Source organism: Panicum virgatum, chromosome 3N, assembly GCF_016808335.1.
Source record: "Panicum virgatum strain AP13 chromosome 3N, P.virgatum_v5, whole genome shotgun sequence".
Lineage (NCBI taxonomy): Eukaryota > Viridiplantae > Streptophyta > Magnoliopsida > Poales > Poaceae > Panicum > Panicum virgatum.
The window spans coordinates 17915368-17937569 of NC_053147.1; the positions used below are offsets into that span (position 1 = coordinate 17915368).

At 47.6% G+C, this 22202-nt stretch overlaps 3 protein-coding genes across 6 annotated transcripts; all 3 read right to left on the bottom strand.

Moving 5' to 3' along the window:
• Positions 1–4803: 4803 nt before the first annotated feature.
• LOC120668125 lies at positions 4804–5792 on the bottom strand. Its single transcript, XM_039948054.1, has 2 exons — positions 5549–5792; positions 4804–5455 (listed from the first exon to the last, which is right to left on the bottom strand). Exons 1-2 carry the CDS (start codon positions 5693–5695, stop codon positions 4988–4990), a joined length of 615 nt encoding a protein of 204 aa, XP_039803988.1. The 5' UTR covers positions 5696–5792; the 3' UTR covers positions 4804–4987.
• Positions 5793–8501: 2709 nt separating this feature from the next.
• Positions 8502–9719, bottom strand: LOC120664767. The gene is made up of 2 exons (XM_039944103.1): positions 9234–9719; positions 8502–9154 (listed from the first exon to the last, which is right to left on the bottom strand). Exons 1-2 carry the CDS (start codon positions 9390–9392, stop codon positions 8693–8695), a joined length of 621 nt encoding a protein of 206 aa, XP_039800037.1. The 5' UTR covers positions 9393–9719; the 3' UTR covers positions 8502–8692.
• Positions 9720–9785: 66 nt separating this feature from the next.
• LOC120664766 (probable polygalacturonase At1g80170) lies at positions 9786–22002 on the bottom strand. 4 transcript variants are annotated; one of them, XM_039944100.1, is made up of 11 exons: positions 21239–22002; positions 20782–20889; positions 12458–15386; positions 12189–12320; positions 11942–12100; positions 11825–11851; positions 11515–11722; positions 10861–10942; positions 10669–10777; positions 10416–10544; positions 9786–10321 (listed from the first exon to the last, which is right to left on the bottom strand). In XM_039944100.1, exons 3-11 carry the CDS (start codon positions 12608–12610, stop codon positions 10025–10027), a joined length of 1296 nt encoding a protein of 431 aa, XP_039800034.1. In that variant the 5' UTR covers positions 12611–15386; positions 20782–20889; positions 21239–22002; the 3' UTR covers positions 9786–10024. The 4 variants fall into 4 exon arrangements, with proteins under 4 accessions (XP_039800034.1, XP_039800036.1, XP_039800032.1 ...); XM_039944102.1 differs by lacking the exons at positions 20782–20889; positions 21239–22002 and adding exons at positions 16715–16784; positions 17085–17227 and having other exon boundaries at positions 10422–10544; XM_039944098.1 differs by lacking the exons at positions 20782–20889; positions 21239–22002 and adding exons at positions 16715–16784; positions 17085–17227.
• Between the last annotated feature and the right edge of the window lie 200 nt (positions 22003–22202).

A 22202-nucleotide genomic window follows, 5' to 3' on the forward strand; every position in this document is an offset into this window, starting at 1 on the left:
ATGAGTACTCGACCCCTCTTGATAGTACGGCTATCTATCCAACAAATCCGGTCACTTTTCATCCTCTAAACACCCTGTGACCGGTAAAATACAAAACCCCTATTTTATACCTTTGCCTTGAGTCCAAGCTTTGCTCATCATCTCCAAAACTCCACACGTTCACAACCAAATCTCTTTCATTCGTGGATCAACCTATACTCATTATCTCAAATGAAATCGTTAATCCACAAACCGTTGTCATGAATTACCAAAACTCGAATTAGTGGCCTAGATGCTTTCAGACTGCCATATCCTCATCAATCACAGATGAGAGCACGACGAATCTGTTTGCGGCCGCCATGCCCAGGCTCTCCTATCCTGACCTCTTGTTGTGGCACCGCGGAGAGAGACGGCGAGCGCGGGGAGAGCCCGAAGTCATCCCGGCGGTCTGGCAGTTCACCACCACCGCCGTGCTCTCGGCATCGCGCCGCTGTGGTAGACCCCTCGACCCCGACTCCGCGTTCGCGCTCGAGCTGCCGACCACCTCTCCGATCTTCTCGCCGAAGCGCTGCATAGGGGCCTTGAAGACGCCGACGCAGCGTCTGGACGTGGATGGTGGGCATCACCATCAATCCGAGGGGTGGTCACGCGCGAAGACCACCGAATCCTCGTCCGCGAATGAGAGCCAGTGCCGGCCTTAGGATTTTGAAGGCCCTCTGGCAAACTCATCGTGACGCCCCCTCTAGAGTCTAGATCTCATATAAAATCTTATAATACATATACGCTATTTCCTTGTAAAGTGAAAATAAATATACTGATATTTTTTTTAATTTAATGTTGGGAACTGAGGTGGCCCTAATACCCACTAAGCTGAGGATCTACATATAGGACACACCAACTCACTCTAGGGTTGGTTAGTTTTTTCGACGGCAGATGGGGCAGAGCCTACCAACAGATGAAGCTAGTTTTCGGGAGACAGAGCCTTCATACGAGAAAGCCTAGACTCTTTGTGATCCCAGGTGGCAGAGCCAAGCTACGATAGAGCCAAGCTACGATAGATCATAACGTGTACACTAAGTACTTAGAAAATGGAAGACTAACACTTACAAAACACTTATTACAACACAATAATATTACATAAGAGTACACAACACACCCTCTCTTTGTGCCTATCTTAGCACTCACCCTTCTCATCTACCATGCTGTTAGATAGATGGCATGGCAAGGAGGGGGTCCTCTATTTATAGGCCAAGGCAGATCATAGGGTGGTGACATGTGTCCCCCCTTATAGAAAATTCCTAAATATTACAACATTTTCTAATTTATTTATTAATAATTTTATAGTACTCTACGAAAATATCTTCTCATTACCTTATAGAGAATACTCTAGAAGGTTGCTTTGCATTCTTCCAACATGTTTGATAATTATCGGGGAACATTGTAGACTAAAACAATAAATTATTTGTACTTCTAGTATTAATTTGATAACCATATATTTGCACTCCATAATATACATTGGCTCACAAAAAGATCTTCTTCTGGGGTTTCATGATGCAAAATCATCAAGACGGTATTGAGATCAATAGTGTCCAATATAGCCTTCTCGATGTTGCACATTGCAAAGCCATCTAATCTTTATTGTGACATAGTTGATCTCAAATAGTTGTCCAACAATTTTAGTTTTGAGAAACTTTTCTAAGTTGAAGCTACAACCACAGGTACAATTAAGAGGATTCGATAAGCAATCAAAATATTTGGATAGCAATCTACAACCATAATAAATTTCAGAATCTCAAGCGATGACGTCAAATAATCTGGCAAAGTTACTTGCATCACCTTTAATGCTTAGCTCTTGGCCTCTTAGACTGCGGTCACATGATCACATGGACTGGTCAGTAACCATATTTTACGTATATAATACATACCTGAGCTTGGGCCCTCGGCCGTCGCACATGGTGGCTTACCCTTAGGGCCCCCATTGATGAGAGCATGGCGAATCTGTTTGCGGCCGCCATGCTCGGGATCTCCTGTCTCGACCTCTCACCGTGGCGCCGTGGAGAGAGACGACGAGCGCAGGGAGAGCCCGAAGTTGTCGGCGGTCTGGTGGTTCAGCAGCATCGTCGTGCTCTCAGCGCCGTGCCGCTGTGGTAGACCCCTCAACCCCGACTCCGAGCCGATCTTCTTGCCACAATGCTGCGGAGGAAGACGCATACGGGGTAGAAGATCCAGAGATGACCCTGATAATGGGCTCGGACTCTTCATTTCCATCTCGGCGATGACCCATGCCCGCACCGTCGGGCTCAGGGCACGGGGTGCCATGACTAGTGAGCGAGTGAGAAAGAGAGAGGAAGAGAGTAGCGGAGGGGATGGGTCGGAGAAATGGGGCACGAGCGAGCATGGGAGAGGAGGGAGGAAGAGAGCAAGGAGGCCTGGGAGGGGAGGGGACGGGGATGGAGAAATGCGGCACGAGCGAGCGTGGGAGAGGAGGACGGAGGAGGAGGGATGGGGAGATCGAGGCTTGGGTGGGGAGGGGAAGCACGTCATGGCACCACCGCTCGCCTGTTTCCCACCGGCCGCCTAGGCCGGCGATCCCCGCGTAGCCACCATGTGAAAGCATCTGGGCTCCTAATTCGAGTTTTGGTAATTAATGACAACGAATTGTAGACTAACAATTTCATTTGAGATGATGAGCATAGGTTGGTGCACGAGTGAATAGGATTTTATTGTGATCATGTGACGTTTTGGAGATGATGTGCCAAACGCGGGCTCAAGGCAAAGGTATAATATAGAGCTTTTCTTTTGCCGGTCATAAGGTGTTTAGTGGATGAAATATGACCGGATTTGTTGGACAGCCGTACTATCAAGAGGGGTTTTTGCACTCATGCTTGGCGGGTCTCTAGTGCCACTTTGCTCAAAATGTCTAGATGCATGCATGAGGGCTAACTTCGTTTTGAAAAGTTTGAAAATGGGATCAAAACTTTGTGCTGACTGCCTAAGGACGGACGGTCCGGCCCAGATGGGCGGACGGTCCGCCATACCTTGTGAGAATCGTCTAGAGACATGGTTGTCTCTGGTGGGAATTAAAATTGAAGGGCGGACGGTCCTGCTCTGTTGGGCGGACGGTCTGCTGGTATAAATCTAAATCGTCCAGAGAGGGTGTTGTCCCTGGTTGCGCTGATGGCTTGAACGGCGGACGGTCCGCCCCTGAGGCGCGGACGGTCCGCCGGTCACTTGACAAAATGACCAGACACGTTTTGGGTCTCTGGTGGAATTTGAGGATGAACAGCGGACGGTCCGCCCCTGGGGCGCGGACGGTCTGTCGGTCAGTTTGAAAAAACGTCCAGAGATGATTTCTGTCTCTCGTGGGTTGGAACTTTGAACCGCGGACGGTCCGCCCCTAGAGCGCGGACGGTCCGCCAGTGCTGTAACATCTAGTTCTGACACACAATTATTGCACTCTGACTCACTGGTTTATAAAGGCGGACAGTCCGGTTTTTTAACCGCGGACGGTCCGCGATTACGTAGAAAAGAGTGTAACGGCTAGTTTTTGAGGGGATCTCTATATATACTCATTGGCCGGCCTTGGGGAGGCTCTCTTGGCCATTTAGACTGCATACTTGACTCTTTAGAGCTGAGCCTTCCCTCTCTCACACTTCCTTGCTTAGAGATTGCATTTTTGAGAGTGTGAGAGCATCCTAGTGCATTGCATCAAGAGTTTGAGCTTTGTGGCACTAGAAAAACTTCAAGCAAGCCTTATCGACTTGTTATTCTTGGGAGTTGCCGCTCCCTAGACGGCTTGGAGAAGTGGATTTCGTGGAGCACCTCCAAGGAGATTGTTGAGGAGCCCCGATTTCGGTTGTGAGAGGTCTTGTGCTCACCTCACTGGAGTGGTGGAGAGCAACTCTAGTGGAATCGAGGTTTGGAGCGGTTCTTTGATTCAAGCCGGCTCAAGATCAAGATGTCTCTTGATAGAGGAGCGGTTGATTCTTGGAATCCACCTCAACGTGGATTAGGGGTGACTGGCGGTTGATTCTTGGAATCCACCTCAACGTGGATTAGGGGTGACTGGCAAGTCATTGACACCACGGGAAAAAGTTCATGTGTTCAAGCTCGGTTACTTCTCTTGCTCATTTTGATTATCGCATTTACTTTACTAGAGTTTGTTTTGTATCTTGTCACCCTAGGTTGCAAACCCAAACTCTAGTAAATTGTAGCATGACATAGGGCTCTCTTGTGTTACTAATTAAATTTCTCTAGTGTTTGTGATTTTAGTTTTAAACCGCCTATTCACCCCTCTCTAGTTGGTGTTCTTGATCCTACACCATGGCGCCACCGATCACCTGCTCCCGACCCGCCGCCAGCCTGCCACATGCGCTGCCCAAGCCAGCAGTCCCCGCGTGGCCGCCATGGTGCCACCACTCGCCTGCTCCCTACCCGCCGCTCAGGCCTGCGGTCCCCGCGCCTCCTGCAAGGTGCAGGTAGGAAGGGATGGAGGGGACCGGAGCTTAAAGCCGTAGACGCATCGGCGTCCATATATCCTCTCTGTACGTATCCAGGGTCTGACAATGGGCCCGAGGGGCTGGGATACATAGAAAATGGCAAGGACTAGAGAGTCCAACAATTATAATGTCATATTTCAGAATACCTAAATTGTAATGGTTTGGATTAAAAAAACCATTGTTTTTTCGTGTTCATCACAAAATTTTGAGTTAGATTCAGACGGATATGATTCAGTGCCCTGCTCTGCAGGACGCCGGCACCACCATCAAAGCCTAGTTCCATCGCACGAGTGAGTACTCAAGATGTATATGATACGATCTCCTCAACCTGTAATTCCGTGTTAGTAACTCATCAACTTACACTACTACGTCTAGTACAGTAATTTTTTCCCTCAAGCCTTTGTTGTTCATATATATTCATCAGGTGCGGGAGATCGGTACATGCAGCACCACCACCCCTGTCCCCTGCCCTTTAATTTGTTTACAGCCCGGCCGCCCCATCGTCTAGCTCAGTGCGCGTGCGGCCCGACGGGCAGTTTCGCCTGGTGCGCCCCGGCGTGCTGCACGGCGACGGCGATGTTGAGAACGTTGTCGACGAGGCGGTAGACGTTCCGCTGCATGGCGGCGAAGGGCGACTGGATGTCCGGGAAGTCGGCGAAGGCGTCGCTGCAGCCGTCGGCGCTCGTGACGGCGCCCGACACCTGGACATTGAGGTCCAAGTCTGTGCCCTCGTTGGCCTCGACCAGCTGCCGCGTCTCCTCCAGCGACTGCACCACGCTGTCGTACGCGTCACGGCAAGTGTCGGTGATGGACGCCATCGGCCCGGCCGCGCGCGTCCTCGCCTTGTACTCCTCCACCCGGAGCTTGGCCTCCCTCGCCTTGTCCGACGCCACGCGGATCGACGCCAGCAGCAGCTGCCGGGGCGTCGCCACGCCGGGGAGCTTCGTCAGTCTCCAGCACATCGTCCTGAAGTGCACCTGCGTGCATGCAAAAGAAATCCAACAATTAATTAATTGATTGATTAATTGATTAATTAATTAATTAATCTGCATGCAAGCACAGGCTGCTACCTGGTTGCATGCCGTCGCGAGCTCGTCGCCGCCGATCAACACGTGGTGGTCGAAGACGGCGACGCGGCTCATGCGGCCCTCGACGGCGGCCGCGGAGGAGAGGAGGAGGAGGAGGAGGCTGAGGGAGGTGGCGATGAACCGCTCCATGGTAGTATGTGTCGTGCTCGTTTGTCTTTGACCGCCCTCGATGATAAATTTGTTCAGAGGTGGGGAGGGCGGTCTGAGAAAGGAGACACGAAGGCGGAGAGAGAATACACAGGTTGGTGGTTCTGCCGGCCTCCTACCGGGTTTGGTTTATATAGGAGAGATGGTGCAGGAGGACACAGCTTGGCCATGGCCTTTCCTTAGTTCTGGTGGTTCCCCGGCATAGTCTAACGAGGTTCAAACTTCTCAAGTTCTTATCTTAAAATGGGCTTGCTATGCTATGATCGATCCCTGACGTGTCTTGAAAAGTCATCAAGAATAACATCTTTGAAAAAAAAACCTCATGTAAGATGCAGCTTTAATTTAGAAAAGTCATAACTGAAATAAACATGTTCTTAGACACCGTCTCGTACTTGTATAGTGACTACCATACACTTGCAGTGGTCCTCTCTGTCTTCGACGTGGTGAGGAGGGTGGTATCTCAATTTATATTGTATATAAATACAGGAATAAAGAGTGCTTGAGATTTCTCAACCTCTTATATTAGTCTAATACCTTAGAAATATGTCAAAAATACAATAGCAATTCGAAAGCATACTTCGTTAGTTAAACTTCTTCACCATCTTCTCGTTGTATTGCAATATTGTCATTGTTAATTTCCTTGCAACATCACCATGTAAGAACTTCATGATGTAACATAAAAATTGATTTTTCTCATATTCTGAAATCCTTGGATAAACCCATCGCCTCACATGTCTATGGTTTTAGGGGGTATTTGAATCCAAGTGCTAATGCCTCCAAATGCTAAAAATTTTAGCACTATTCTATCCAAATGGGAGTGCTAATTGGATGGGCTAAGAGCATCTCCAAAAGTTTGTTATATTCTACTTAGCAAATCTTGTGATTTGCCAACTCTCAAAATTATTTGCCAAGTAAAAAACAGTTCGATCTCCAATAGTTTGCTATTTCGGACTTGGCAAAATGAAAAAAAGGCAATAGGCAGCATGCAAGCAGGGAGAAGACTTTATTTTCGTGGTCAGTATGCAGCATGCAAGCAAGGAGAGGATTTGCCAAGCCCTTTTCCAAGTTGCCATATATGCGCGGTGAGGGAGGGTTTTTGCCAAGTTGTCATATTTTGCCAAGTTGTTTGCCAAACTGTTGGAGGAGTGTTTTAAGCATTTTTGCCAAAAATCAAGGATTCCAACTCCATTTGCCAAACTGTTGCAGATGCTCTAAAATTTAGCCAAGACTTAAAAAGTTCAGAAAAGTTATAAACTGCTAATAAAGTTTAGCACTCAGCTTTAGCCCATCCAAACATATCCTTATTCTTTTTAGAGAATAGATTCACCTATTTTATTGAGAATAAAATAAAGAGTAAAATGCATAGAAGGTCCTTGAATTTAGCTCGTAGTGTCATATAGGTCCCTATACTTTCAAAATACATATTCAGGTCCGCAAACTTAGTAATTGTGTCATGTGAAGTCCAAACTATCATTTTTAAGTTATAAAGCTGAAGTATTTATGCTGATGTGGAACTTACGTGTGGATCCAAACTTTACTTTTAAATCTTAGCACTCAACTCTTATATTTCAAAGTTTTCTAAAAAAATTTGTTTCAAAAATTTATGTTTGAATATTTTTTCCAATGTTTCCTCAATTTTTAATTTCCTATTTTTTTACAAAATCTGTCATATGAGTTTTATTTTCCTGCAAAATTTTTATACACGTTTTTTAATAATATTTTACATGTATACATTTGTATTTGAATAAATTATATAACTTTAGATTTAGTTTAAGCAATAGTGATTTGTACCTGACGTGACACTATTAACAAGTTTAAGGATTTGAATATGCATTTTGAAAGTTTGAGGATCTAGGTGACACCCCGAGCCAAGTTTAAGATCCGACAGTGTATTTTTACTCTAAAATGAATATCCGATAAACGTTTAAAGAGCCACTGTATTCGAGGTGTACCCACCAAAAAGAGCAAGCGTATATCTGAGAGCGCCCACCAGTGCAAAACGTATCTCCATAACTCCACGCAACTAGTAAAATACTACTTTTATCCTTTTTAAGTTGTGTGTTTTAAGAGCAAGGTTAATAATTTAATCTGTTGTTGGCCGTAAGAATTATTATAGTCTACCTCTCAGCCTATTAGTATAGTTGTTTAGTCCTTCATCATTAATATATGGCCCACCTGTCTCTCTCACAAAGTTTCTTGGTTACTGTGTCGAAGTGGGCTGTAAGGGTACAGCCCGCTTCTTCTCTTTCCTCTATTTTCTCCTCCATCTCAGCACTTAGCCTGCTTACAGCCTGCTATAATACTTGCTCTAACTGGACTAGGACCGATCAACTATTTATATTCTCTACTTCTGACAGGCGGACCAACCAGTTTGTCTTAAACAAATCTGATTTACAGTAATTAATCTGCATCCTGATACCAGCATGCAAGTATCATATGAGTGATGAACTGGATTATGACATGAAATTCATGCTAGTTGAACTAGACCTTGAACTGACTGTCGTTTCCTTGTATTGGATCGAACATTCACATTTTGGCTTAAACACGCGAATATTTGTGGAAGTGAAATGGATGTTCTTTTGGAGGCTCAATGCCACACAACCAATAAAGGAAAAGCAACAGATGTCGATGATATCAAGTTTCTTCGGTAACTGTCATAACTCTCAATTCTTTCGGTGGTTGTCGATTGTTCTCAAGATCACGAAAATATTGGGTCAGATTGGTTTCGTGCCCCTGCCCCGGCACCATCATCATCAGTTTCATCGCAGCAGTGAGTGCTCAAGATGTATATGATACGAGCTCAACCTGTAATTCCGTGTTAGTAACCTCATCAAGTTACATTACAACTACTACGTAGTAGTACGTTTTTTTTTCTCAAGCCTTTGTTGTTCCGGTGCGGAACATCGGGGCACCACCACCACCACCACCACCCTCGCCCTCTCTTTTAGCCCCGGCCGGCTAGTCCGGCTCACTCGCTCATCAGTGCACGTGCGGGCCGAGCGGTTTCGCCCGGTGTGCCTTGCCCTGCTGCACGACGGCGGCGATGTTGAGGACGTTGTCGACGATGCGGAAGACGTTCTGCTGCATGGCGGCGAAGGGCGACTTGATCTCCGGGAAGTCCGCGAAGGCGTCCTTGCACTCGTCGGCGTGCGTGACGGCGTCCGACACCTTGAAGTTGAGGTCGCCCGAGTCTGTGCCCCTGGCCTCGACCAGCTGCCGCGTCTCCTCCAGCGACTGCACCACGCTGTCGTACCCTTCGCGGCAGGTGTCGGTGATAGACTTCATGGGGCCGGCCGCGTGCGTCCTCGCGTACTCCTCCACCCGGAGCTTGGCCTCCCTCGCCTTGTCCGACGCCACGCGGATCGACGCCAGCAGCAGCTGCCGGGGCGTCGCCACGCCGGGGAGCTTCGTGAAGCCCCGGCATATCGCCTTGAAGCGCACCTGCATATATATCAATTCGATCTCATCATCCATGGAATCTACCGCCCTATCCAAGAAGAATCTACCGTCCGGTGCCTACCTGGTCGCATATCCTTGGTAGCTCGCCGCCGCCGGTCAGCACGTGGTTCGTGGGCACGCTGTTGTGGAAGACGGCGGCAGGGCCCATGCGGCCCTCGACGGCGGCCGCGGAGGCGAGGAGGAGGAGGAGGCCGAGGGAGGCGCCGATGAACCGCTCCATGGTATTATGTGTTGTGCTCGTTTCTCTTCGACCGCCCTCGACGATTTATTTGCTCGGAGGTGTGGAGGGCGATCTGTGGGAAAGGAGGCACCAAGGCTGGGAGAATGCACAGGTTGATGGTTCTGCCTCCTTACCGGCGTCTGCTTTATATAAGAAAGGCGAGTGGAGGTAGACACAGGTTGGACATGGCCTTTCCTTTGTTTCGGTGGCTCCGCGCCATGGTCGCGCCTTGATTTTAGGCTCCCCGCCCTAAACATAGCTTGTGTTGCCAACCTGCCATTTGATTCTGCGCCAACTAAAACGATCGGTCGATCGAAGCATTCAAGCCTTGTATTGGTATGCTCTGAACATACTCAAGCCCTATGGCACAAGAATCCCGATCTTACGCAAAAATGGTAATTTAACCTGATTAATCACAGAAAGATAGGCAATCTTAGCTGAAAGTGTATCCGGTTACAGAAAGCCAAACTTGGCAGCAACACGGCTCTTCAGTTCACACTTCACACAGATATCTGCACTGATCGATGGCTAGGCTAAGAAAAAGAACGGAAACCTAGTTCCAAGATCCAAAGCAGCAACTGCTCCTCTTTATGAGATCTTAGAACAACATTAACTGGCCAAGCACCAGGAATTCACGAATCTGAATCTTCTTCTCTGCCTTCTTCAGGATGCCGCGGGACATGCTGGGCGTAGTCCTCGCTGGAGAGGCAGGACTCTGGGATGACGGTGCCTATGCTCTTTCCGAATGCCTTGCGGCAGTAGGACGATGCCTTGCGCCCGTCCACCCGGCTCAGGTTCACGTTGGTGAGCGACAGGTGCCTGCATGGCTTGGCGTCACTGCACGAGAAGGTGACCGCATGCTCCGATGCCGACGTTCCCCTGATGTCGATGTAGTTGATCTTCTCTACCTGCACGGCTCTCGCTGCAGTCTGCAGTAGTGTAAATTTTCCAACGCAAAGTTCAGAGATTGGCAGGCTGTCATCAAACGGTCAGACGGTGCTGGATGTTGGATTCAGTTTGTACATCTACCGGTGCTTCAGATGAATCTGCCGGATCGTCGGAGTTTCCCTGATCAACGATGATGGGGTTAGTAACGTTCCTCATCACAATGCTCTCGAACTTCACCTTGCGGGCGAAACCACCGACACCATTCTGAGACACAACAGAGATAACACAGGACGATCAGCAGATGCACACTATTTTCACCTGAGTTCTGGACACATATGGCTGTTATGAGCCAGGGGGAGGAAATGGACAGTGCCTGTTAAGCTGTTACCTTGGTGGTCTTTACGCGTACACCATTTCCGGCATTTGAGATAAACAAGGTGTCAACCTTGATCTTCTCCACATAATCAACGGAACCGTTTACTCCTAAGGTTCCAATGCTAATTGCAAACAAACACTGCTAGCTTTACTAGCAATTGATGAGCATGTGAGAAATCTGAATAGGCAAAAACAACTCAGTTACCTGATACCATGGCCAGGACCACATGCGATGGCTCTTAGGCGAACATCAGTGCAGTTGCCCACTATCGAGACACAATCGTCACCTGAAGAAAAGGGAAAATTGGGAAACAAGGGCTTAACGAAATAGAAACACTTGCATATGGCTAACAAATCTTAACTGCTTTCAGGTTCAAGTTCTCATTCTACTGAATCTAGTCAACTACAGTCAAGCATGCTTTTCTGGCTACTTCATTCTTTCCAAAAATGCTCTGAAACATGAGATCCTCTGAAACTGCATACTGAACGGAAAGGTAGTGCTAACAGGAAAGGCACATACTTAAACGAAATAGAAACAATGAGTACAAGTACCGCATCTTAACTGCATTCCGTTTCAGGTGTCCATTCTACGAATCTCTAGTCAACTGCATTCCGTTTCAGGTGTCCATTCTACTGGATCTCTAGTCAGCTACAGTCGAGCACAATTTCATGGCAGCTGCCTCTAGTCAACTGCATTCCGTTTCAGGTGTCCATTCTACTGGATCTCTAGTCAACTACAGTCGAGCACAATTTCATGGCAGCTGCATTCTTTCAAAAATGTGTTCCGAAGAGGAAGCTCCTCTGAAGCTGCATAATGTAGGGAAAGGAAGTGCTGAGTGCTGACAGGAAGGGCAGATACCTGTGGAGATAAGGTTATCCATGACGTGAACATTTTTCGAGTCGACTAGGTGGATGCCTTTGGTGTCGACGCTGTCCTCCGGCGAGGTCACCCTCAGGTAATTGGCCTCGACGTTGGAGCTCCGGGTGAACGTCAGGTGGTACTGCTGGCTGTTCTGCAGCGTAATGCCCTTCACGCTGATCCCCTGGCAGTCCTCAAAGTGAACCGCCTGCAAATCGGAGAACAGAGCCAGATGGTGATTCCTCCAGTCGGTCACCGATACGGTTCGAGCCACTGCAAATCCCCAATCGAACGGGGCGCACGAGCTCACCTTGGGAGCAGGCTGCGCGGTGCGATTCTGCAGGAACACGAGCAGAGCACACGGTTAGTTTGGCCATGCCGTCACACTCCCAACCAACACCCGGCCTCAGGTTGCGCCATCGGTTACCTTCTTCCCCTCGCGCGCCCACCACTGCTGCCCCCGGCCGTCGATGATGCCGCCGCCGGTCACCTTCAGGTCCTGGACCTTGTGGAAGTGGAGCCACTGCCTGCGCTCGCCGGGGCCCCAGTCGCTCGGGCCCTCCGGCGCAACGATGTTCCCGGAAATCTGACGAAAATTCAAGGCGAAAATTGCACATACATACTGCTCCTAAATAAGGGAAGCGGCTGGGGATTAATCAAGCTGCGCGGCTTACGAGCAGCTTGATCTCGCTGCTGCAGGGCCCGGCGAGCGTGAGCGGCCAGATCCGGAAGGTCTTGCCGGCCGGCACGTTGAGGATGACGTTGTCGGCGGCGGCGCACGCGGCCGCCCAGGCGCCGGCGAAGGCCTGGAGGAAGAAACAGCAGAGGCAGATCCGGTTGGTAGATGCTACTGCACTGCAGCAGCCAATCGCGTCGTGGCACCGGTAGGAGGAGGACCCGGCCCGGGTGCGGCTGATTATTCTGAGCAGCAGCGTTGGCGTACCTTGGTGTCGTCCGCGACGCCGTCGCCGACGGCGCCGAAGTCGTCGAGGGTGAGGAGGATGCGGGGCTCGGCGGCGTCCGGCAGGAGAACCGCGACGGCGGCCGCGAACAGAACCAGCACGGCCGCCGCCGGCCTCGGCGCCGCCCGCGCCATCGCTGAACGAAACGGCTGCGCTGGCAGAAGAGCAGCGTGGCTTGAGCATTTCTTCTACTGTAGTACTGTAGGCGCGCCGAGCCCGAGGGTACACGAGACGATAGCTCCAGAATAGACGGTGCACGTGCGCGGACGGACGTGCCAGAACGCCCAGGCTATAGATCTGTGCAGGCGTGCCACCGACACAGGTCTGGGATGGCCATGGCGATGGCCCATGGCCTGTTTTGCGCGCGCCTACGCGCGCGATAAAGAACACTAGTGCATGAATCGCGCCATTAGCGCACGTGTGCATCAAGAGTAAAAGAGGTGTAATTTGTTTGAGCACGATGGAGGTGATGCAATGTGGATTGGTGACTTTAGGCCGATCAGTCTCACACACAGCATTGCGAAAATAGTGTCCAAGCTACTGGCCACTAGACTGGCGCCATACCTGAACCAGTTGGTCTCACGGGCGCAGAGCACATTCATTAGGAAGAGGAGCATACATGATAATTTCCTATACACGCAGAACTTGATTCAGGAACTGCATAGGCTAAAGATACCGGCATTATTTCTGAAACTTGACATTGCTAAAGCGTTTGATAGCATACGATGGAACTACCTAATGGAAGTTTTGGAACACATGGGTTTTGGAGCCAAATGGAGAGGCTGGATCTCAACGCTTGTGTCCACGGCGTCAACTTCTGTGCTTCTGAACGGAGTTCGGGGCAAATGGTTCAAGCATAGAGTTGGTTTAAGACCGGGTGACCCACTATCGCCTATGCTATTTATCCTGGCCATGGAGCCACTACAGCGGCTGTTTGACATTGCAACACAAGAGGGCATACTCACACCGTTCAGTCAAAGATCAGCTGAACTCAGACTCAGTCTTTTCGCTGATGATGCCGCTATCTTCCCGAAACCGGTGAAAGAAGATGTGCAAGAAACTTTGCAGCTTCTCACAAGTTTTGGAACAGCTTCAGGTTTACTAACCAACATACAAAAAAGTGCAGTTTACCCCATCTGTTGTGACCAATTGAACATGACAGAAGTGATGGAGTGTTTTCGGTGCCCGGTTAAATCTTTTCCCTGCACCTATTTGGGCTGCATACAAGAAATTTGAGAAGAGTTGACGTCCAACCTTTGGTGGATAAAGTGGCAGCAAGATTACCAGCCTGGAAGGGCAAATTCTTGAACAGGGGTGGCAGGCTGACGGTGCTCAATGCAGTTCTATCTTCTATCCCAACATACTTCTTAACGGTGTTTCAGTTGCAAAAATGGGCAATCAAACAGATTGATAAGATTAGATGTGGTTTTCTTTGGAAGGGAACAGACCAAGCAAATGGTGGTTGCTGGCTGGTGCAATGGAAGAAAGTGCACAGACCAAAAAAATTGGGAGGGATGGGCGTCCTCGACCTTGACAGATTCAGTAGAGCGCTAAGGCTTCGCTGGTTGTGGTTCGAGTGGAAGGATCCTGACCGACCATGGGTTGGAGGTAATTTGCCAGTAAATGAAGTGGACCGACAACTTTTTAGAGCATCAACAATAGTGACAGTGGGGAATGGCAAAACAGCCAAATTTTGGGAGGCATCCTGGTTACAAGGTAAAGCACCAAGGGATATTGCACCACGTTTATACAAGTTAGCTTGGAGGAAACACCTCACAGTTAAGGAGCAATTAGAAAACCAAAGCTGGACCAGAGGGTTATGGAGAATGTCTTCAGTAGAGGAAATGGCAGATTTCCTTGCGCTATGGGACCTCATTCAGGAAGTGCAACTCACAATGGAAGAGGATCAAATCTCCTGGAGGTGGACAGCTGATGGGGTGTATACTGCAAAATCGGCATATGAGGCACAATTTAGGGGTTCTTACTACTCTTTTCTCCCATCAGCGATATGGCGAGCGCATGCCGAGGGCAAGCACAAATTTTTTAGCTGGTTGCTTGTTCAGGAGAAATTGTTGACAGCTGACAAACTTCAAGCAAGGAATTGGCAGTGCAATCCACTTTGCTCCTTGTGCGGCTGCATGCCAGAAACAGCGGAACACCTGTGCTTGCATTGCCCATTTGCAATACAGGTGAGTGCAATCCACTTTGCTCCTTGTGCGGCTGCATGCCAGAAACAGCGGAACACCTGTGCTTGCATTGCCCATTTGCAATACAGGTGTGGGGGCTGGTGAGAGCGTGGTCAGGTAACTTGATCAGAGTTCCAGTGTAGGGGACGACGATTGAAGATTGGTAGTGTCAATCCTTATTAGCGCAGCAGCCACAGAAGGAACGAAGGCAGACATCGGCTTTTCTCATGTATACAGCTTGGAACTTATGGAAGGAGAGGAACAGAAGAGTTTTTGAGGGGAAAGCTATGGAGCCGAGAATCGTCTTGCAACTAATCAAGGAGGAAATGCAGTTGCGGTTCAGGGCCTGTGGTGCCCCCGTTGTATCTTAATTTAAATGTTAGTTTCAGCTAGAGTACTGAGTTTATTTGTTTTATGTAATCACAACTATGTAAGACCTTGCATTCTCCTCCTTATATGACATGGCAGTGCTCCTGCCCTAATTTTCAAAAAAAAAAAAATTTAAAGCAGCATACGAAGTACCGATACTAATACATGTGAAATGACTTCTTGAAATATAAACACGATGGAAAAGGGGGGCATGCTTTTGTGGAAGTTTGATTTATGGGATAATTGTTTATGCTATTGGCCTTGGACTTGTGAAAAATTTGTTGTGTCGTCTTTAAAACAGCTCCATTTTTTCCAGCAAGCGGAGAAGAAAGAGGCTTTGCTATTTTTCTCCATCCTGAAAAGAATGTGACATAAATCAGAGCAAGTCCGTATAGGACTACTACAACAACAACATAGCCTTTTTTCCCAAGCAAGTTGGGGTAGGCTAGAGATGAAACCCGAAAGAAATAAGTTCAAGGTTCAGCACATTGATAGCTAGTCTCCAAGCGCTCCTATCCAAAGCTATCTCTTTAGAGATGTTCCAATCCTTAAGATCTCTCTTAACCGACTCATCCCACGTCAGTTTAGGTCTACCTCTACCCCTCTTTACATTATCGACTAGCTCGAGGATCCCATTACGCACCGGCGCCTCAGAAGGCCTTCGTTGGACATGTCCAAACCATCTCAGCCGATGCTGAGTAAGTTTCTCCTCAATTGGTGCCACCCCGACCCTATCCCGAATAACTTCGTTCCGGACTCTATCCCTCCTTGTGTGCCCGCAAAACCACCGCAACATCCGCATCTCTGCTACACTCAGTTGCTGCACATGTCGTCTTTTTGTAGGCCAACATTCAGCACCGTATAATATCGCCGGACGAATTGCTGTCCTATAGAATTTGCCTTTTAGCTTTTGTGGCACCCTCTTGTCACAAAGGATGCCAGAAGCTTGCCGCCATTTCAACCAGTCAGCTGAAATTCTATGCCTAACATCTTCATCAATGTCGCCATCCTTTTGTAACACCGATCCTAAATACCGAAACGTATCCTTCTGGACCACCACTTGCCCATCTAGACTAACGTCTCCCCCCTCATGCCTAGTCGCGCTGAAATCGCACATCATGTATTCGGTCTTGGTCCTACTAAGTCTGAACCCTTTCGACTCTAACGTGCGTCTCCACAGCTCTAACTTCCTATTAACCCCTGCCCTACTCTCGTCAACTAGCACCACATCATCAGCAAAGAGAATACACCAATGTGTTCCGTATACACCACATCATCAGTTCCGTATAGGACTAAGTCGAAAAATATAATCTAGAGATGCAATTTAGAAGATTTGCGCTTTACTCAATGTGTTTATATTTAAATGGACAGAGGTCAAAGAAATTGATCCATACCTTTGCATCTCTAATGATTAAAGCAGAAAATACAGTGAACAATAAATTCCCCTATTTTATTAAAAAAAGATTTGAACAACAATTCAATATTCTTGGTTTCACACACTAAAGTACCATAACCAATGTTGGTTTCACACGCTAAAGTGCCTTAACCAATGTTGGTTATCGTTCGGAGATGGGAGGAGGGAAAAATGGAGACTTGTATTCCATCGCAGATTTCTGGGTACATGATGGAGGAGATGCTCAAAACATTGTCAATGGAAGGAAAAATGTCGGTGGGTGTAGGAACCTGAGGAGGATGTAGACCTGCCGGTTAAGATTGGTAGCTTCCTGATCGAGGTTCTTGTGTTCATACCAGCCTTGATGAGAAAAGAAGAGAAGGCAGTCAAAATCGGAGGCTGCCAGGTACAGTTTCACAGTTGTAGGTGCAGGATGCGCACGTCACCGTGAAGCCCCCCCAAATGCAGTAGAGTGAAATGTACTATTTCTATAGCAATTCTAATCAAGTGTGAATATGAGTTCGTCAACAATTTTACATGGCCTTTTCATAACAGCCTAAATTGGCAAGGTGCTGCAAGCCAAGTCAGCATCTGGGGGAAAAGCAGCATACTGAAATATGACCCGGAACAAACTTAAAATGCGAAGAGAAAGATACTAACCGAAGCAAGCAGCAAGATTTTGCTGAAGCTAAGATGAGATAAGAGCCATTGCTTGGTCCGATGTGAAGCCAAGGATGGAAAACCTTTTGTAACGGGAGCATTGATACCTTGCAACTCGTCTACTGTGCAGGCTCACATCGTAGCTGTGGTTCATTTATATGAAAGGAATGAGCAGCATGAAATAAGTTTAACAAAACCTGCTGACTGCATCATTCAATTTGATGGTTTGCAAAGAATGGCATAATCTTCTAATCACAATGAGCCTAAATATAACTTTGTATTATGGATGGTTGTGGTCAACTTACAAGCCTGATAACCCTACTAACAAGAGAGTTTCACAACTCTTCAGATCGATACAGGCTCATTATTCCTTTCATACTTATAAGCCCCATGAGCAGACTGGTTTCAACTTCTTAGTGGTAGGTGTCTTAACCTTCCCTATAAACTAATAATAAGTGGTAACCCTTATTCATCTATATTCATTGAAAGACCGAAGTCATCATAGTTTATTTTTACAAAACTAAAGATAAGAAAAGGGAAAGGCATCTAATGGCAAATAATCCATTTTGATGCATGCTACAATCTTATATCTATATCTGTAGCTACAAAACTTCGCAGCAGAATATCCACGACCGAGAGCGCAGCTATTGCAATAGATTAATACCCTGCATGGGTGTACAACTTTTCCCACACGACACGAGACCATAGGCCATACTACCCGTCGGTCCGTAAGCAATGATTCACGTGTCAACCGTTCGCATACTCATCCCCAATGCTGAGACGAACGGCCGGGATGGACAGGTGCAATGGAACCGCCGACTACACCCCATCACAAACCGTGCCGAATCCGCTCAGTGAAGAGTGCGCATATGGTACTGAGCTTACCATCCCATTATAAAGATGTGGTTTGTACGGAAAAGTGCTCAAAAAACCGGCATCCAAAGAGACGGTCCTTAACCAACTCAAGCAAGTCTAAACCATTTGGATTCCACTTCCAACATGGCCCTACCACACTTGCTCAAGTCTCGATCCATCATTCATACCTTGCTCATATTTTAATCTTTCTCATCTACTCAAGTATATTTAGACAAACACCCTACAGCTCGCGAGTGATGGTGACCTTGCCATCTCTCGACTTCTACCGTAAGCTAAGCATGGCTAAGCAAATTAATTCGTGAAGTCTAAGCATACATACTTTACCTAGTATAAGTTGTTCTAGAGCTATACGCGAAACATGCCGAGTGGGTTCTACACAAATCACATGACTAGATAGGGTTAAGCCCATGCACAAGCAATACTTTATAATAGGAAATTAAGAATTCAAAAGTAAGGTTTGAGATACATAGGTGCCTGCCTTGGTACTCCGCAACCGCGACACTCCGGAACGTCATTCTCTAAGAAAGTAGACAATGCATGAATTAGAAAGGTGCCATGAATGCATATGCTTACGAGATGCAATGGCTTATGAGAGGTAAAGGCTAACATGATTCGGGGTCATAAAGTAAGCAATTCAACGAGGTAAATGAGGGTACACAAACATTGCATAGGGTGAAGATGCAAAACAATTATGCATACAAGCACACACCTACAAGACAAGTTGTTTCATGGAGGTTCCTAACCATAACAACATATCACATTTATTTAACTAACAAAGGGAAGTTGACAGCTCACATGAGCACAATTGATTCACTAGACATTTTACAAGTAAACTAGTTTTAGAATAAACATAGCTAAGTTAACATCCTTCTACCACCACATCATGAAGGTTAATATTTAATTATATCATATTATGGCCATAGGAAACTAACAAGTCCAACTAGGTAGCAAACCCTTAAGTCATAAATTAGAACCTACAAGAGTATATAACTATTTCATAGGTGTTATCAATTTTGGACAGAAGATAAAGGTTGATCAAAGTAAACAAAACTTGATTCACAATTTTAGAGGTACATATGTATTTATTGTGCAATATACTATTTAACTAGTTAACTAGATCTAAACAAACATAGATTAAACTATACCAATCTATAAGCAATTCATGCAAAACAATATGTCTAATGGATAGTACACATCACAAGAAAGCTAGCAAAATTGGTTTCATAATTTTTGGGCTAATAGAGAATTAATTATGTAATTAACAAGGTAAACCCATATTTAATTAAACTGGAAAAAAATATAATTATTTTGGGAGCAAACATATTTTTAACAGGTAGAGGACGTCAAGATGAAACCAACAAAATTTGTTTCACATCAATCGGAGCTCATTTCAATTTTATATGAATTTTATGAGATAATGCAGGCTTATGCACTAAAATCAGGCAAATGATACTATTTACTACAGTACACAGATACTCCGGGATTGGACCCGGACACTCCGGACTTCGCGGACCCGGACACTCCGGAAAAACATCCGGAGACTCCGGAAATTACCCGGAAACTCCGGGAAACATCCAGAAACTCCGACCGGTGAACATCGATTTAGGGCAACGGAAGGAAGGTGATTGGTAAGGGGAGCTCACCGGTGATGAGTAAAGCACGAGCAAGGAGCCACTTGTTGGAGTAGAGCGGCGTTGGTGTAGATCGGATCGAATTCATCCTTGTAGGCTTGGGAAATATGAAGAAGAAGCTTGGGGATGTTCTTCCCCATGGTCAACGGCGAGGAAGAGGTGGCTGAGGTGGTGGAGAAGCTTGTCGGCGTCGATCTCCGGTGTCCTCCGGAGAGGTAGAGGGTCTTCAATGGTGGGAGGGATGGTGGAGCTCCTCCATGGCTTGGAGTTAGTGAGAGAGAGAGTCAGGGAAGGGAATGAGGGTGAGAGAGAGGGCAGGGGGTGGCCTGGTAGGTGTAGGGCTCGGGCTGACGTGTGGGGTCTGTGGGGCACGTGGCGTCCATGTGCTGTGCGTTTGACACAAACTGAACTCACCAAACCCGGATACTCCGGGAAAACTTCCGGATACTCCGGACAAACAGAGTCAAGTAACATCTGGTTTCGTATAGAAAAATTCTTTCTTTTCTTCAATCTCCAAAACTAATCTTCTAGGCCTTAAAAAATTACACTAAATTTTGTGTTGATACTAGAAATCAAGAACAATCCATTTTTGCCTGGAATTGGTAGAATATCTATTGTAGATTTGAAACGAAAATTCTTCCCGGAACATTATTTCTGGGTTTTCGGCTAAGTTGTTTGGCTTCAAGATGGTTTCCTAAAATCCGGGAAAAATCACCTAAATTCAAGTTTTTCAAAGTAGTATTTTATCAAAATAACTCCCAATATAAATCATATAATAAAAATGCAAGTTGCTTCACAAAGCATGAGTTGATAATGCATTAATAATTCAAAATTAAATTCAAATGCATTCGAATGAAGTATGAAAATTTTTATGAATGCTAACAAAAATGCTCATGATGCAATGCTTAACATGATAATTACATTTGGGTCGTTACAACCCAGAAACTTGTTCATCGGTGATATGGTCACCATGAATCAATGACTCCAAAGCCCAAAGACGCAATCCATGCTTCGGTCCCAGTGTAAGGCACACACATACTAAATATATAATTATAATATCAACTTCTTCTAGGTTAATTTAAGGTTGCAATGACTGAAAGGATATTATAGGTTCCTAAATCAAGTATCTGTAAATGAGAGCACAATAACCCTGGCTTGTAAGGTTCCTGTGCAAATAAGGTGTGGAGTACCTGCTTAGCTTGGCTGGTGAAACAATCAGATGCAGCAATGATCCCCGAGCTCGAGCAGATGTTTTTGTTGGCGACGTCAAATCCAAATCAGCTGATGACCGTCTGAGCCTGCGCTGGAGGATTATGAAGAAGGATTAATAGAGGAAACAAATATTCCCTACGTCAGGAAACACACAGGCCAGGCCGCTTGAGAATGAATCGACAGCGAAAGCAGAGGAGATTTGCAGGGCCAAGGCTAATAGGGCGTCCACTAAAGGAAAGTTCAGTTTAAGTGAAGCTAGTTGGAAGCTTGAATTGGCCGTTAAGGTCACAGTTGTTTCAACATTATCGATTGATTCAGAAGAGAGCTGGACACTGGATTCGATTGCTAGGTTAATTGAAATTTCAGCTTGGCCGACAGATGGATGATGCCATTGTTGTCTTGCAATGAGTTGCTGTTGGAGGTTGCTTACTGAACCTGAAAGTAGCAGTGCCCTGTCCACAGACTGGATGTGAGAAGGAATGGGAGGTAGCTGATGGATCTGATTGGAGAACGCGTAGTAGAACTGCAGCGAGCCCTGCGGCGGCGGGTACGCGTACACGGGCATCGGCGGATAGCCATACCCATACGCGTACTGCGACTGCGCCTGCGGCTCCATCAACTGCTCAGGGATGCCGCGGGGAGGCGAGGCGGGCGGCGACGCCGGCTCGGATCCGGACGACGCGGCAAACTGGAGGTGCGAGGGACGGCCGCGCGGAGCCGGCTCCGGCGCGTCGAGGGAGCGCGGCAGCCTGGTGGTCGCGCCGCCCTTGCGCTTGGAGGGCAGCGCCTCCGCCTGCTGCAAGCGGAGGAGGCGGTGCAGCGGCGCCGCGACCGACTCGACGGGGTCCGCGAGCGCCGCGTGGGACTCCGCGAGCGCGTGCCGGTGGCGCCGACGCCGGCCTGGATCGCCTCGGCGTCGTAGGGGTGCTGCGCCAGCTGTAGCTGCGCGTACGCCGCCCCCGGACCTCCCGCCGGCGCCCGGAGGCAGCACGGCGGCGACCCGAACCGGCCATGGAAGCCGCCGCAGGAGAGAGGAGGGAGGCTATGGACCCGCGTTGCCATGGGGGGGAAGGGAGTAGGGCCGCGCCGGGCATGGACGCCATCTGCGCTGCGCTCGAGCTCCGTTCCGGCCGGATCTGGAGGCTGCCGCCGGAGCTCGGGGAGACCGGGGATGGCCGCTGCGCCCCGCCCTGCTCGCCCACCGCAGCTTCTGTCACAGAACCGTCCAAATAATACCTATAAAGTGCACTAATCAACTATTTTAAGCTTAATCCTCAGTTATTGCACTCAATCAGTACACCCAGACTGTCTGCTGTAACCAGGATCGATTACACGGGAACTCTCACCAAAAAACGAGCATAGGTGATTACAATCTGTCGGGTACCACGAATTAGGGACA